This window comes from Calidris pugnax, unplaced genomic scaffold (assembly GCF_001431845.1).
Source record: "Calidris pugnax isolate Ruff unplaced genomic scaffold, ASM143184v1 scaffold20, whole genome shotgun sequence".
Classification (NCBI taxonomy): Eukaryota; Metazoa; Chordata; class Aves; order Charadriiformes; family Scolopacidae; genus Calidris; species Calidris pugnax.
Window position 1 is genome coordinate 26,455,579 of NW_015094510.1, and position 13,093 is coordinate 26,468,671.

General features: G+C 44.4%; 3 protein-coding genes across 5 annotated transcripts in view; 2 read left to right on the plus strand and 1 right to left on the minus strand.

Annotated features, from left to right (window-relative positions):
- ZDHHC20 (zinc finger, DHHC-type containing 20) overlaps window positions 1-7,084 on the plus strand; it is a 49,344-nt gene extending 42,260 nt beyond the window's left edge. For all 3 annotated transcript variants that reach the window (XM_014965915.1, XM_014965917.1, XM_014965916.1), the window contains one exon: window positions 1,447-7,084. The gene's annotated coding sequence lies outside the window, so the exon portion shown is untranslated. The remainder of the gene's footprint in view (window positions 1-1,446) is intronic.
- A 741-nt stretch (window positions 7,085-7,825) lies between these two features.
- MRPL57 (mitochondrial ribosomal protein L57) lies at window positions 7,826-9,151 on the minus strand. Its single transcript, XM_014965919.1, has 2 exons — window positions 9,020-9,151; window positions 7,826-8,302 (listed from the first exon to the last, which is right to left on the minus strand). Exon 2 carries the CDS (start codon window positions 8,295-8,297, stop codon window positions 7,986-7,988), a length of 312 nt encoding a protein of 103 aa, XP_014821405.1. The 5' UTR covers window positions 8,298-8,302; window positions 9,020-9,151; the 3' UTR covers window positions 7,826-7,985.
- Window positions 9,073-13,093, plus strand: part of SKA3 (spindle and kinetochore associated complex subunit 3) — a 17,580-nt gene continuing 13,559 nt past the window's right edge. The window contains exon 1 of the mRNA XM_014965914.1: window positions 9,073-9,354. Within this exon, the coding sequence (XP_014821400.1) occupies window positions 9,129-9,354 (226 nt within the window). The 5' untranslated portion in view covers window positions 9,073-9,128. The remainder of the gene's footprint in view (window positions 9,355-13,093) is intronic.

Here is a 13,093-nt window from a genome sequence, read left to right on the forward strand (position 1 = left end):
GAAGGAATTCCCATTTTCTTTGGAAAGAAAACACAATATTTGAGTTTTGTGAGCTCAGTAATTTTAGGATCACTTCATTTTTACGTTTGTTTGGTTTTTTTTTTAATAAGCGTTCTGATCTAGAATAATTGTTTTAGTGCAGATTTGGGGGTTTTGTTGTTTGTTTGTTTTCAAGGAAAAAAAAACCTGTCTAGAATGCCTTTGTGGGGGATGGTGTGATGCTTGGACTGAAGTTGGTCAGACTGCTCAGTGTAAACTCATACAAAACCAAAATTGGACAAGTCAGTGGTGCTTCTAAAAAACCTACTCAACCATGAGAACCCACCAATAATGAGTTTTCCCGTTGCAACTTTCGTTAACATTGATATAAATGTGCAAGGGACATGTGCAAGGCTCAGGCAAGGGACTCCTTCCAGCCTCTAGCTATATAAAAACTAATCTGATCTAAATGGGTTATTAAGACTTTTCTATTCTTCATAGAAAGGACTAGATAGCTTCTGAGAGCTGTTCATCCCAGCAGCCTTTGATAGGGTATTATAGACAGGTCTTAATCTTTGTTTCCACTGTCCTAGAGAGGGAGCATAAGTCACTGGCTTAGGCTAGACAATTAACTGATAATAGTTTGGGATTAATTTCTTTTCTATCCTCTTTTCGTAAAGTCAGGCCAAATTTAGTAAAGGAAGACTGTGTACTTTCTGTTGCACTTGCCCACACTGCTATAGTTTTAAAAGTTGTATAAGGAAGTAGTGCATAATTGCACCCAACACAAAAGCATTTTGGTATGTGCTATTTCAAGTAATGGTTAACTCAGTAGCACGTTTCAGCTGTTCTGAGTTCAGTTGGGTTTTATCACAGTTTTTGTAGGGCAAAGTGGTTAATTCCAGTCCCTCTGCACCTGTAAGGAACTGTGCGATAGCTGTGAGATCCAACATCTGTTCCATGCGCTTTCACACACCCTGTAACAGACTGACAGTTGTATTTTTCAGTTTTATGCCTGTAACACACAGCAGAAGCAATCGAAGTTATGGCTGCCAAGTAAAATTCCCAGATTATTCTAGAGAAAAGAGCATGATTTCCAAAAGAAGGCCAGTCCTCCAGCCTTACTTAGGCAAATATCACTTCTGTCCCCGTATCTATCAATGTAATTTAAAATGAATGAGCATTTCTTGGAATCAGGGATCCAACAGATTTTAGCCACAGGTCAGTGGTGATGGATTGATGTTCTTAGTGCAGATAATCTTCTAAAACATAAGAGGTTTAAAAAAAAAAACAACAAACCCCACACCTCCCAGAAGCCTAATTATGAGTTGAAGTTACCTTAACCACTGCCCTGAACCAGGAGTCTGTAAATTACGTGTTACCCAGCTGTGTTCTTGTAATGCACTGTTTCCTGTATTTTGAAAGCTAATGGTATAGTTCCACTAATTACCTTTTTTGTTTCACTAGGTTTCTGCAACACATTTTGTGCTTGAATATTACTTAATTTTGTTTGGAAGAAGTTGATCAGTGAAAAATGGAACATGAACATTTTAGGAAGAGACAAGAAATACAAATTTCTGCACAGTACAATGGATTCTTGTAAGCACTATTGCAGAGCAGGGAAGTTAAGACAGATGCCTTAAGATTCTTAATGTGCATTTATGCAACACTGAATTACATACTGCTACCAAAGGGCCAAATCCTGAAGTGCCCTGCTTGGATGCACAAGGTCCAGGGTGGGAACTATGCATTTCTGTTATGCTGCAGTGGTGGGGGTAGACTGCAGAGACTCCTACCTCCCCACGGGCAAACTTCATACCTTAGGCACTGCAGAAGTCACTTCCGTAGCAGGTCTCCAAGGTACAGAAAGAAATGGAAAAGGAAAAAAAGAGAGAAATCAACATAGAGCATGGCCGGTGAGTCTGAAGTGCAACTATGCATAGTTCAAACACCAGGTGACAGGGAAGGGACTGGATGATGTCTTCTACCCTCTTTCTACTAACCAGTCTACCCCATGTTCATAGCTCTCCAGGTCTTTCAGGATTCCTTCTACTAGCTGTGCTTTGGAGCAAGGCAATGCCAACAACGTAAAAGCCTTTTACTTGGGTGTTGCTTTTTTGTTATGGGATTGAGCCACCTCATCATTTTAACTTGGTTTATTTAACCATATCAAGAATAGAGCTCAAAGAAGCAAACTTGGTTTTTAGTTGAAAAAAACACGGATTGTTACTTTCCAGCAATTGTCTATCAGCGTACAAAGAAAAGCCAATCCAAAAAGGAACTAATGATTGTTACATTTTCTGTTAATGTCTGCAGTGTTCTGTATGAGGCAGTAACAAAATGGTAAAGTACCCCTGAGAAAAATCTTACTGCAGTTGTGTGTTGTTAGAAAACGGAACTGGAAGAGTACTGCTTTTTCTATGGGACTCTTGATGGTTTATAAATACTGTTTTATACTTCTGTTTTATCTTTTTAATAAAGGCACAAGTTTTTATTGGTACTAAAGTACCATTTAAACAAATGCAAAGTACTTAAGAGAAAATTAGTGTCAGATCATACATCTGTGTTAACACACTGAAAATCTGTATGCTTTAGTCTGCCACTTTCAAGTCCAGTTCAAGTGACGCTGACATTGCTAAAGGTTGTTTTGTGCAGTGATGTACCTCTTCACAAAAGGCAAAATGTATTTCTTGTGTGAGGAACGAAGTCTCTCTCAAGCTCAAGATTTACAGCAAGCAACGTGGTTTTCTTTCCCCTCACTCCTCTGTAGAGAAGACCGCTAACTCGTCTGCGGGTGGGATTGGAATTCTGCACCTGGAAAAAGTGACAGATACTCTCTTCCTGTCTGTAACTTTTCTGATGTTCAGTTGATGCTGATTACAAATAGACATGAGCCCTTTTGAGACTGAAGGTAGTAGCAGAGTTGATCTGGACCGAAAGAACCTGTTTGGTTTCTCTCCCAAGCTGATTGCTACTTAATTCAAATACGTTTATGATGGAGATAGTAAGGTATCAAATATACTGTAAGGTTTAAAACAAGTTGTTTTTTTTTTCTTCGGAAAGAATAAATTTTTCTTAGACTTTAATCTTTTAGAACAAGAACACTTTGAGAACCTATGAACATGCTTTGTTTGCTGTTGGATGTTCTTGAGACAGAAGTAGTCCAAACTTGCATGTTTTATAGAAGTTGCAGAATGTATCTTCAAACTTTGTACAAGAAATTTTGCATTTGCTACTTTCAAAACTTACTAAAGCATTTGATACGCATTAATCTGAAAGGTTCAGCATTTTCTTCTCAAACAGTGAGCAGTACTGCACCAGCAGAATTTCTTGGGGAAGACCAGAGAGAGAGAAGACTGCAAGTTCAAATGGCTCGTTCTGAATTCCAAAATCTGGAGTCCCAAGCACTGGTGCAGCTGTAACAGAGGGCCTGGGGTATCATCTGGCTTTTACAGCATCAGCGTCTTGCAGCTGAGATCACACGTGCACAGTCATCCTCTAGCAGAACTATAAGCAAAATCTAGGTCTCTAATATGGTAAATATCACCCCCCTCACAAAGTGCGCAATATATCCCCATGTGAATGTATATATACTGTAGGCTATCATCACTATAACTTGTTTGATTTCTTAAGTCAGGATAGTTAATCTACAGGAACAACTGCGAGTAAACAGACTGGGCTAAATCCATGTGTGTTCCGTAGCAAATGCTGGTCTTCTGAAGCCAGCTCTTCCACATCTGGTGGACGTTCCTGTGGCTTTTCATGAAGAGCTGTTATTTCTGACATCTTTGTGGAGATCACGGGTACATTTTGTCCCAGATTTTTCTCGTGTTTCAGATGTTTAGGATACTCTTGAGGCCAGATTTACTGTTGGTGTAAAAGCAGGCATTACTGAAAAGTCAGTTTGACAAATATGAAATGTAGTGAAATGATTCAAGTATGATTCTTACACATCCCTCCCTCTCAACCCTTCCCCCCCCCCTCCCCCTTTTTTCTTCCCAGAGAACTGGTTATGAAGAGAAACCCCAGACTGATAGAAAGGAATTAAGTTCTTTAAGGGAACTGTATTGATGAGCAATAAGGGCCCACCAGTGAGTGGGACTGGGGAGTCAGGTTTTCCTGGCAGGCTCTGGCTGTGGAGGAGGTACCACATCTAAGGTGGCAGGATGACATCTTCTGTCTTTGAGCTGTCCTGCCAGCTCCTGAGCCATAAGCAAGGACATTCTGTGCTGTATCAAAGACTGGGAAAGGCAAAAGGAGGGAGCAAGCCAGGAATTAAAGAGTTGGTGAGAACGAACTGCTGTTTGGCTGTTGAGATGCAAACAGCAGAGGCAGGGGGGCATAGGGGTGCTCCAGGACATAGGTCCTTTTGGCCCATGCGCTGAAGAACTAAAAACTTCCAGGGAATGCAGCAGGAAGAGCAGCCCTGCCTCTTCAGGAGGCCCAAATGGGAGATAGGTCCTGAGAAAAAAACTGGTCGGGGTGCTGGGTCATGCGGTACACGCTGGGTTTGTGCTTTAACTTACTCTGTATCAGCAGGTCTTGAAAATACCTAGATCGTCACTAAAAATAACAGCCCTTAAGCTTTTAGAGCCATCAAAGAATTCCTATTGCAAGCTATAAGTAGTATTGTAGTTACTGTAGGATGGTTGACTTTGGCTGCAATTACAAACTATGCTTTAGTATTTCTTACTGCTTTTTTCTTTTTAAAAAAAAATCCACATCCACACAGGAGTCATACACACAAAATGACATTAAACTCCCAGTGTGAGGACAGAAGCCTGACATAGGGGCAAGATTTCTGTGTGACTTCTTCTCCAGATTTCTGAAATGAATTAAGATGATAAACCTGTCCTGGTGGAGATGAGGCAAGGAAATCCATAAATTGAAAAGAATTCTTAAAACTACTTAAAACAATTAATACTGTTCTGTGTTTTTTTCTCACAGTGATTTATTTATGGACTGTACAAGATACACACGTAACTGCTGCTCCTACCAAAGGCATGTGATAGGAGGAGGGCAGGGAGAGGTGTGTAGGTTTCTGTCACCACTCATTTCCAACAGTATTACACCAAGATTGCAGTGTCACATTAGATGCATCATAACCCTTTGGTTGAAAACTTCCATTTTAAACATTCAGAGGGTTATTTTAGAGGGACTTCGGGCACTTTTATTTTTAGTGATTTGAGTAGATACTACGGTAACGTTTTTGTTAAAGCTGCCCCTTGAGTGTGGAATTCACAGGTACCGACCTGCTGGTGGTGTGTGCTGGTCTTAGAAACTGGGCCTGGTCTCCAGACTGCTTAAATGCCTACCATTTTCAGGTACTGTTTCTTCCCTCATTTGGTCTTGCGTGGCTATTCTGTATTGTAAATAATCTTTTGGGGTTTGGGAGGTTTGGTTAAGTTCAATACCACACGATACACACTTGACTTTCTTGATGCAGCTGAAGTGTGGTCCAGCTGTAGCTCCCCAGGGCCCCAGGAGGAGGCAAAAGCAGCGTTTGCAGCAGCGCTGGCCCCTGGCAGATTGACCAGGAGGTGCGTTGACTGACAGAAATTAACCCGAGCTGCCTAGAGCTGGAGCACTGACTGATCATGCTGATTAAAAATTAAACAAACAAACAAAACCACAACAAAACAACAAACTTTGAGCTTCATAGTATATGTTCTCTGAAGACACTGTCTAAAATTGTATGTAATTGGGGGATTCAGGTATGCACTTACAGAGGCTCCAAATAGCAGCTACTTCAACTCAGTGCAGATCAAGAACACATCTTTCACAGTACCTAAAAAATATCCAGGTATGTAACATCTGAGGCTCTTCTATCCCTAAATGGCACCAAAGAGAGCAGCTGCATATAAAGTGATTTGTTAAAATACTGAACTCACTTACTACACTCATTTCTATCAATTTATTTTGTATATATACAGACAGCTTTTTATATGCATTTTTCTTAACTACGTAACTGTCATGAAATGTAATGAAGCTGCAAGTTGTAGTTAGTTTTATTGCTGATTAAACCTGGTGTTTGGTTGTTTGTTTTCTGCAGCAATTACTTGAATCTTGTTTCCATTAGGTAGTAAAGTCTGATAATGTTTACAGGATTGTTTGCTTTGTTTTGGGGCTGGGGAAAGGGGTGTCCCCATTTTTCTTCCCCAAGAGGCAGAGAGCACGTGCTCAGCAGGCAGGCGGGTGGGTTGGGATGAAGCACTGGGATCACCTCTACTGGCACCAAAGCATTCATGGTGACAGGCAGAGTCCCTTCCCTGCACGTCGCCTGGCTGACAACTTCCATGCTCGGCACGTTTCTCTGAGCATTCTCCTCTCCCTCAACCCCTTGCCATCAGCTTTATTCTCAGACACTTAAATCCTTCTGAACGGCAATTCACAATCAAAAACAGCCCAGAAAGAGGCAGCGATCCTGCTGCTCAAAATCTGCCTCCTCTCCCTCTCCCCTTTTTAACTTGGATGAATTAAACATCCCCGGGTTATCGCTGCAATTACTTTTGAACTTGCCAGCAAGGGTCATAAACATTTGCACTAATCACAATGTCCCAGCTGTTCTGCTTCCACAGTTATTTTTAATTGTGCTGCCGAAACTTGTAATGAGCTGTATTCAAGTTGGAAGTGAAGTGTAAAAGGTGTATGTAATAATGACACGTTTATTGTAAGTTTTTGTATGTTACAGGTAGGACTAGTCCTATGCACAGAGAAAACATGTTGCCATTTATAGTTTAATACTTGAAGTAACTTTTTAAAATGGGCTTTTATAAAATGAATTAAATATTAAATCACATTGCTTTGCCTGGAAGTTCCGTCATGTTTTAATTGTATTGTGCAATTTCCCCGTATGTATACTTTTCCGTAAATGTTATCTTAAGCCATTTATAACCATTGAAAGTGCATTCAGGATTTTGTACATCAGTGTTCAGACCTGTTCATACTTCTCTGAAGTATAATTCATGTTAAATAATAATAAAAAAAAAAGTTGTACCATTTTAGGCCTCTTTTCCAAAGAGATAAAATATGAATGGACTTGACACTTGAACTCATCAGTGAATGCAACATCAACTTAATAAAAGTATGTGAAAGAATCTGAAAATTGTTCAGCTGTATCATGTGTGTATTAGATCAGTGAGAAAAACTGCCTGCCTGGGAAACAGTTTGTAATTGTTCCATGATTTTTACACTCTGGCTGCAGCAAAGCTAAGATTACACTCACTCCTGACACATCTTCCAGGTCACTTGGGTCTTGAGACGGGAAATAAAACAGCTCCAACTTGTGGCTGACTATGTTCCTTCAGGACACTAAACATGACTTAGAAATCAGATTGCCAGTCAATAATCTCTGTAAAAGAGGGCAGGAACACCCAAGTTGCCGCTGACATGACAGTGGCACTGGCATTTAAATTCAATGGTTCCTTCCAGAAAGTTTAAAAAACCAGGAACATTTTACAATTTTCCATGAGTTCCAGCCTCACACACCTAACTTTGTCATTCTAGTTCATTTTGGTCTTCACATGCCTGATGAAGTGAACAGCGTGTAAGTGCCATCATCTCGAGTATTAACGTGTAGAGAAGTGTCCCTTCAGAAGGGAGAGGGAGCAGTAAGAGCCATCTGGTCAGTACCAGCACACAATCCCTTTCAACACAGCAGGTGTGTTCCAGCTTTCAAAGGGGAATTAGTGAAGCTTTAACATCTAGTTCAAATCATCATCACTGCACTTGGTACTGCACACTGAGTTATAGAAAACCCCTAGAGAACAGAAGACAGGCAGATGGCAGAGAGCTACAGAAAGAACTGTCTTTTTCTAAAGAGACAGCAATAAGAAAACATACACTCTTGTGTAGGACTACTTTTAATGTAAGATTTTGTATACTGTAACAAAGTCTCATGTGTCATCTACCCTTATTCTATCAAATCACAAAGCTACCATAATAGGTACAACAGCAGATCCCATGGTAGTGCATAATAGGTGCCAAAAAGAAATATGCCCTATTATTCAAGATGTCCACTTTTTCGTCACATTTAAGTGGTCTAAATGATCACTCATGTATCTGTGCTCAGGAAACTTGGCTGCCACCAGTCTTTTGTAAGCTTCCCACTTTGCACGTCTCTCTTCTGTATTATGTTTGTACTCCTGTTCCCGTGTCAGGTAAGGTCGACTCAGCCAATATTCATTCTCCGCTTCGATTTCCAGCCTTCGGATCATTGCTTGCTTCATTGCATTGGTAACTGGTCTTGGTCGCCTGTATTTTCCAATCCATTGTTTCCCAGGAATTCTCTTGCGGAGTAGTACTGTTGTTAAAAACATTGTGCCTTAAAATATGGACAAAAAAAAAAAAAAAAAAAAAAAGCTCATTACATCGGGACATAAATACATAAATTAAAAATTTAACAAGAAAAATCAAAAATCTGCACATACTCCGCTGCCTTTTAGCTGGCTGGTTAGAAGGTCAGAACCTGATATTTGCAACAGGCTGCCCAGGGAGGTGGTGGAGTCACCATCCCTGGCTGTGTTTAAGGGCCGTTTAGATGCAGTGCTAAGGGACATGGTGTAGGGGAGGACTTTGTAGAGTAGGGTAGATGGTTGGACTCGATGATCCCAAGGGTCTCTTCCAACCTAGACGATTCTATGAGTCTATGATTACATACAGTAGATAGTACAATGCCAGGCATATTGGAAAGATAAGGCAAAAAAGGAAAATGGAAATCTTTCTTTAGCTACAGTTTACTCAGTTATCCTTACGTTGAGATTAAAGCATGTCCTCCATAAATTATTTATGAAAAACGGGATGGGGGCGGACAGGGCCCAGCTGCCCGCCGGGGCTCGCCCGTGACACAGGAGCCGTCCAGGCCCCAGGGCTCGGCCCGCGCGGGCGAGCGCTGCTGCCCGGGGAAAAGGAGCCCCTGCCCGCTCCCCGCCGGCCTCATCTCCCGGTTCAGGGCTGGGCCAGCCCGCCAAGAGCCCCCCCGAGCCCGGCCGCTGACGGACCGCACACCCCACACACAACCCCCCCACCAGCTCTCACTCACCGACCCCCTAACGGCTCCGGCCCCCGCGGTGGGCAGCAAGATGGCGGCGGGCGGCAGGTGTCGCGAGCTCTGGCGAGATCTTGGCGGCGGGCGGGGCCTGGCGGCGCCAATGAGGCGCGCGCTGGGCGCCGTTCGAAGCTGGCGGCGGGCAGTAGTGGCCGTTTTCCTCAGGCGGCGCGCGGCCCGGCTCTCCTCAGGGCGGCCGTTAGCGGCTCCCCTTCCCTGCCGGGCCATGGACGCGTCGAGGGACTTCTTCGGGAAGCTGCGCGCCCTCTCTCTCACTCTGGAGAAGGAGGCGAAGCAGCTGGAGCGGGCCCTACGCAAAGAGGACACGGGTAAGCGCAGGCATCGCGTCTCCTTCCCGGGACAGCCGGGTCCGCTGGGGCCTCTCCCGTTCCTAGGGCCGCGGCCTTGCTTCGGGGCTCCTGCTGGCCTGCCCCTCCCAGCCCCAGGCACCAAAACCCCGAGTTTAGAATGCGATCCGGAGGGTTGCTCCTGATGCCTCGGCGTGATGGCTATCACACCTGGGCGCTGGGTCTGATGGCTCTGCTGGGATGCCCCGGGGGGTGGTTGTTCCTCGGGCGTCCTTAGTTTGGGTTCCCGCCTGCCATCGTGCCCTCTGGGCATGCGGAGATGGGCCTGGCTCCGGGTTTGGGCCTGGAAGTAGCTCGGCAGGGTATTTTTTGTGGCGCCCCCCCGCCCCCGCTTCATATGGTTGTCTCTCTGAGCTCCTTTGTGTGGGTGTGTCGGTGAGCTTTCATCCCGGGGAATACTGGAATGAACGGGAAATCATATTCTTGGTTTTACTCTTTTCGTGTATTGAGACTGGAAAACACCTTTGCAGGGCTTGTTCTCTCCGCATAGATAGCTCAGGCTTCTAATTGGATTTATTTCTGTACTATGGCTTGTCACATAGGAGGTGTCCTCTTTAACACTATTTGTATTAACCTTGATTTCTAGTGAAAGAGGTAACGACTGCTGTATAAATGAACAATGTATAAATGTATAATGTAAATGTATAAATATAAATGTATATTCATGTAGAAATGAACAATGCTAACACCTGCCTGCATGCAAATAAGGTGGAAGAATTCAGCTTCTATTTTTTCAGTGGTGGGTGTCTATATCACTTTTTAAATTTTTATTATTTCAAGTTCAACCTCTTTAAGGATAAGAATTTAGCATAAATAATCTTTGACAGCCCAGGGACCTACCTATTCTACCAGCATTTGCTATACGTTAATTTTTACAGGATTAGCTGCAACAGTAAAATGGAAGTCTGTGCAGTTTTTCTGTGTAGTCTGAAGTACTGTACAAATTGCAGTCTCACGCTGTGCAAGGTACCAATGTGAACTTGTTTCTCTTTGGTTTTCTCTGACTTGACTAGCATATGACTCCAACATCTCTAGTACAGGAGAATACATTTGGATGTAGCATGTAGAGATGTAACCAGAAGGCTGCCTACTCTGGTACAGCCCTCTGACTACTACCCCTTAGTAGTTATGTAGGTGGGAAATGATGAGATCAATACTGGAAACTTAAAAGCAATCAAAAAGGACTTTAGGACATTGGGGAAACTGGTTGAGGGATCAGGGGCACAGATAATTTTTTCAGCAATACCATTAGTTGCAGGCAAGAATACTGAAAGAAATAAAAAGGCGTACATGATTAACAAGTGGCTCAGAAACTGGTGCAACCAACGAAATTTTGGGTTTTTTGACCTCAGGGAAATTCACATGGCACCAGATACGATAGCAGCAGACGGAGTACACCTGTCTCAGAGGGGTAGGAAGATACTGGCCTGCGAGTTGGCAGGACTTGTTGAAAGGGCTATAAACTAGGTCCGAAGGGGGAGGGGGCTAAACACAGGTCAAGCAGAAAAAAACTCAAGGAGACCCATCAACCTACCATCTCAGCTAAAAAGTCAGCCCCTTTAGGCACCCAGCTGCAGTGCCTATACACAAATGCACACAGCATGGAGAATAAGCAAGAGGAGTTAGAGATGTGCGCACGCCTCCAAGGCTATGACCTTATTGGCATCACTGAGACATGGTGGGATGGCTCTTATGACTGGAGTGTAGGAATGGAGGGTTACAGACTCTTCAGGAAGTACAAGATGGGCAGAAGGGGAGGGGGTGTTGCCCTCTATGTCAAGGACCACCTGGAATGTATGGAGCTCCAACTGGGGACGGATGAAGACACAACAGAGACCTTATGGGTGAGGATTAAAGGGAGCATGGGGGCAGGTGATGTTACAGTAGGAGTCCGCTACAGGCCACCAAAGTGACAGTGAGGATGCGGCCCTCTATAAACAGATAGGGGCAGCATCGCACTCACACACTCTGGTACTCATGGGGGACTTCAACCACCTTGATATCTGTTGGAAGGACAACACAGCGGAGCACGGGAAATCCAGGAAGTTCTTGGAATGTGTTGACGACAACTTGCTTTTTCAAATAATTGAAGAACCAACGAGGAAGGGAGCAGTGCTGGACCTTGTCTTTACCAACAAGGAGGGGCTGGTCGGGAATGTCAAATTCAAGGGTAGCCTCGGCTGCAGTGATCATGAGATGATAGAATTCAAGATTCATAAGGCAGTAAGGAGGATGTGCAGCAAGCTGGCTACCCGGGACTTCAAAAGAGCGGACTTTGATCTCCTGAGAGATCTGATTGGCAAGGTAGCATGGGAAAAAGAACTAGAGCGGAGAGGGGCCCAGGAGAGCTGGGTGGTATTTAGGGATTGCCTCCTCCAAGCTCAGGAGAGGTGCATCCCGAAAAAGAAGAAGTCAGGCAGAGTAGCTGGCAGGCCTGCATGGATGAGCAGGGAACTGCTGGGCAAGCTTAGGACCAAGAGGGAGGCCCATAGAGGGTGGAAGCAGGGAAAGAAGGACTGGGTAGAATACAGAGAAACTGTCCGAGTCACCAGAAACCAGATCAGGCAAGCGAAAGCCCAGGCAGAACTAAATCTAGTCAGGGATGTGAAAGACAACAATAACTTCTATAGATATATGAGTGATAAGGATAAGACGAGGGAAGCTGTGGGTCCCCTCCAGAGGGAAGCGGGAGACCTGGTCACCCAGGATGCAGACAAGGCTGAATGAGTTTTTTGCCTCAGTCTTCACTAGCAGGGGCCCTGGCCACACTGAACAAGTCACGGAGAGCAAGTACAGGGGCTCTGAGAATGAAGAACCACCCACAGTACAAGAAGATGAGGTTCGTGACCTCTTAAGGAACCTGAAGGTGCATAAGTCCATGGGACCTGATGAAATCCATCCATGGGTCCTGAGAGAGCTGGGAGATGAAGTTGCTAAGCCCCTCTCCATCATATTTGAGAAATCGTGGCAATCTGGTGAAGTTCCCACTGATTGGAAAAAAGGGAACATAACTCCAATATTCAAAAAAGGACACAAAGAAGACCCGGGGAACTACAGGCCAGTCAGTCTCACCTGGCAAGATCATGGAGTAGATACTCCTGAAATCTTTGCTAAGGCACATGGAAAATAAGGTGGTGATTGGAAAGAGCCAACATGGCTTCACCAAGGGCAAATCATGCCTGACAAATTTGGTGGCCTTTTACGATACTGCCACAGACTTGGTAGACAAGGGCAGAGCAACTGACGTCATCTACCTGGACTTATGCAAAGCATTTGACACAGTCCCACACGACATCCTGGTCTCAAAATTGGAAACCCATGGATTCGATGGATGGACCACTCGGTGGATAAGGAACTGGCTGGATGGCCGCACCCAAAGGGTGGCAGTCAACGGCTCAATGTCCAGGTGGCAGCCAGTAACGAGTGGTGTTCCGCAGGGGTCGGTATTGGGACCAGTACTATTTAACATCTTTGTTGGAGACATGGACAGTGGGATAGAGTGCACCCTCAGCAAGTTTGCTGATGACACCAAGCATGGTGGTGCAGTTGACACACTGGAAGGAAGGGATGCCATCCAGAGGGACCTGGACAGGCTGGAGAGGTGGGCTCGTGCAAATTGCATGAGGTTCAACCAAGCCAAGTGCAGGGTCCTGCACCTGGGACGTGGCAACCCCAGGCACAAATACAGGTTGGGTGGAGA

Coding starts and splice junctions, on each gene's coding strand:
- MRPL57 (XM_014965919.1), bottom strand. CDS start 8,297: ATGTTTTTAACAACAGTACTACTCCGCAAGAGAATTCCTGGGAAACAA.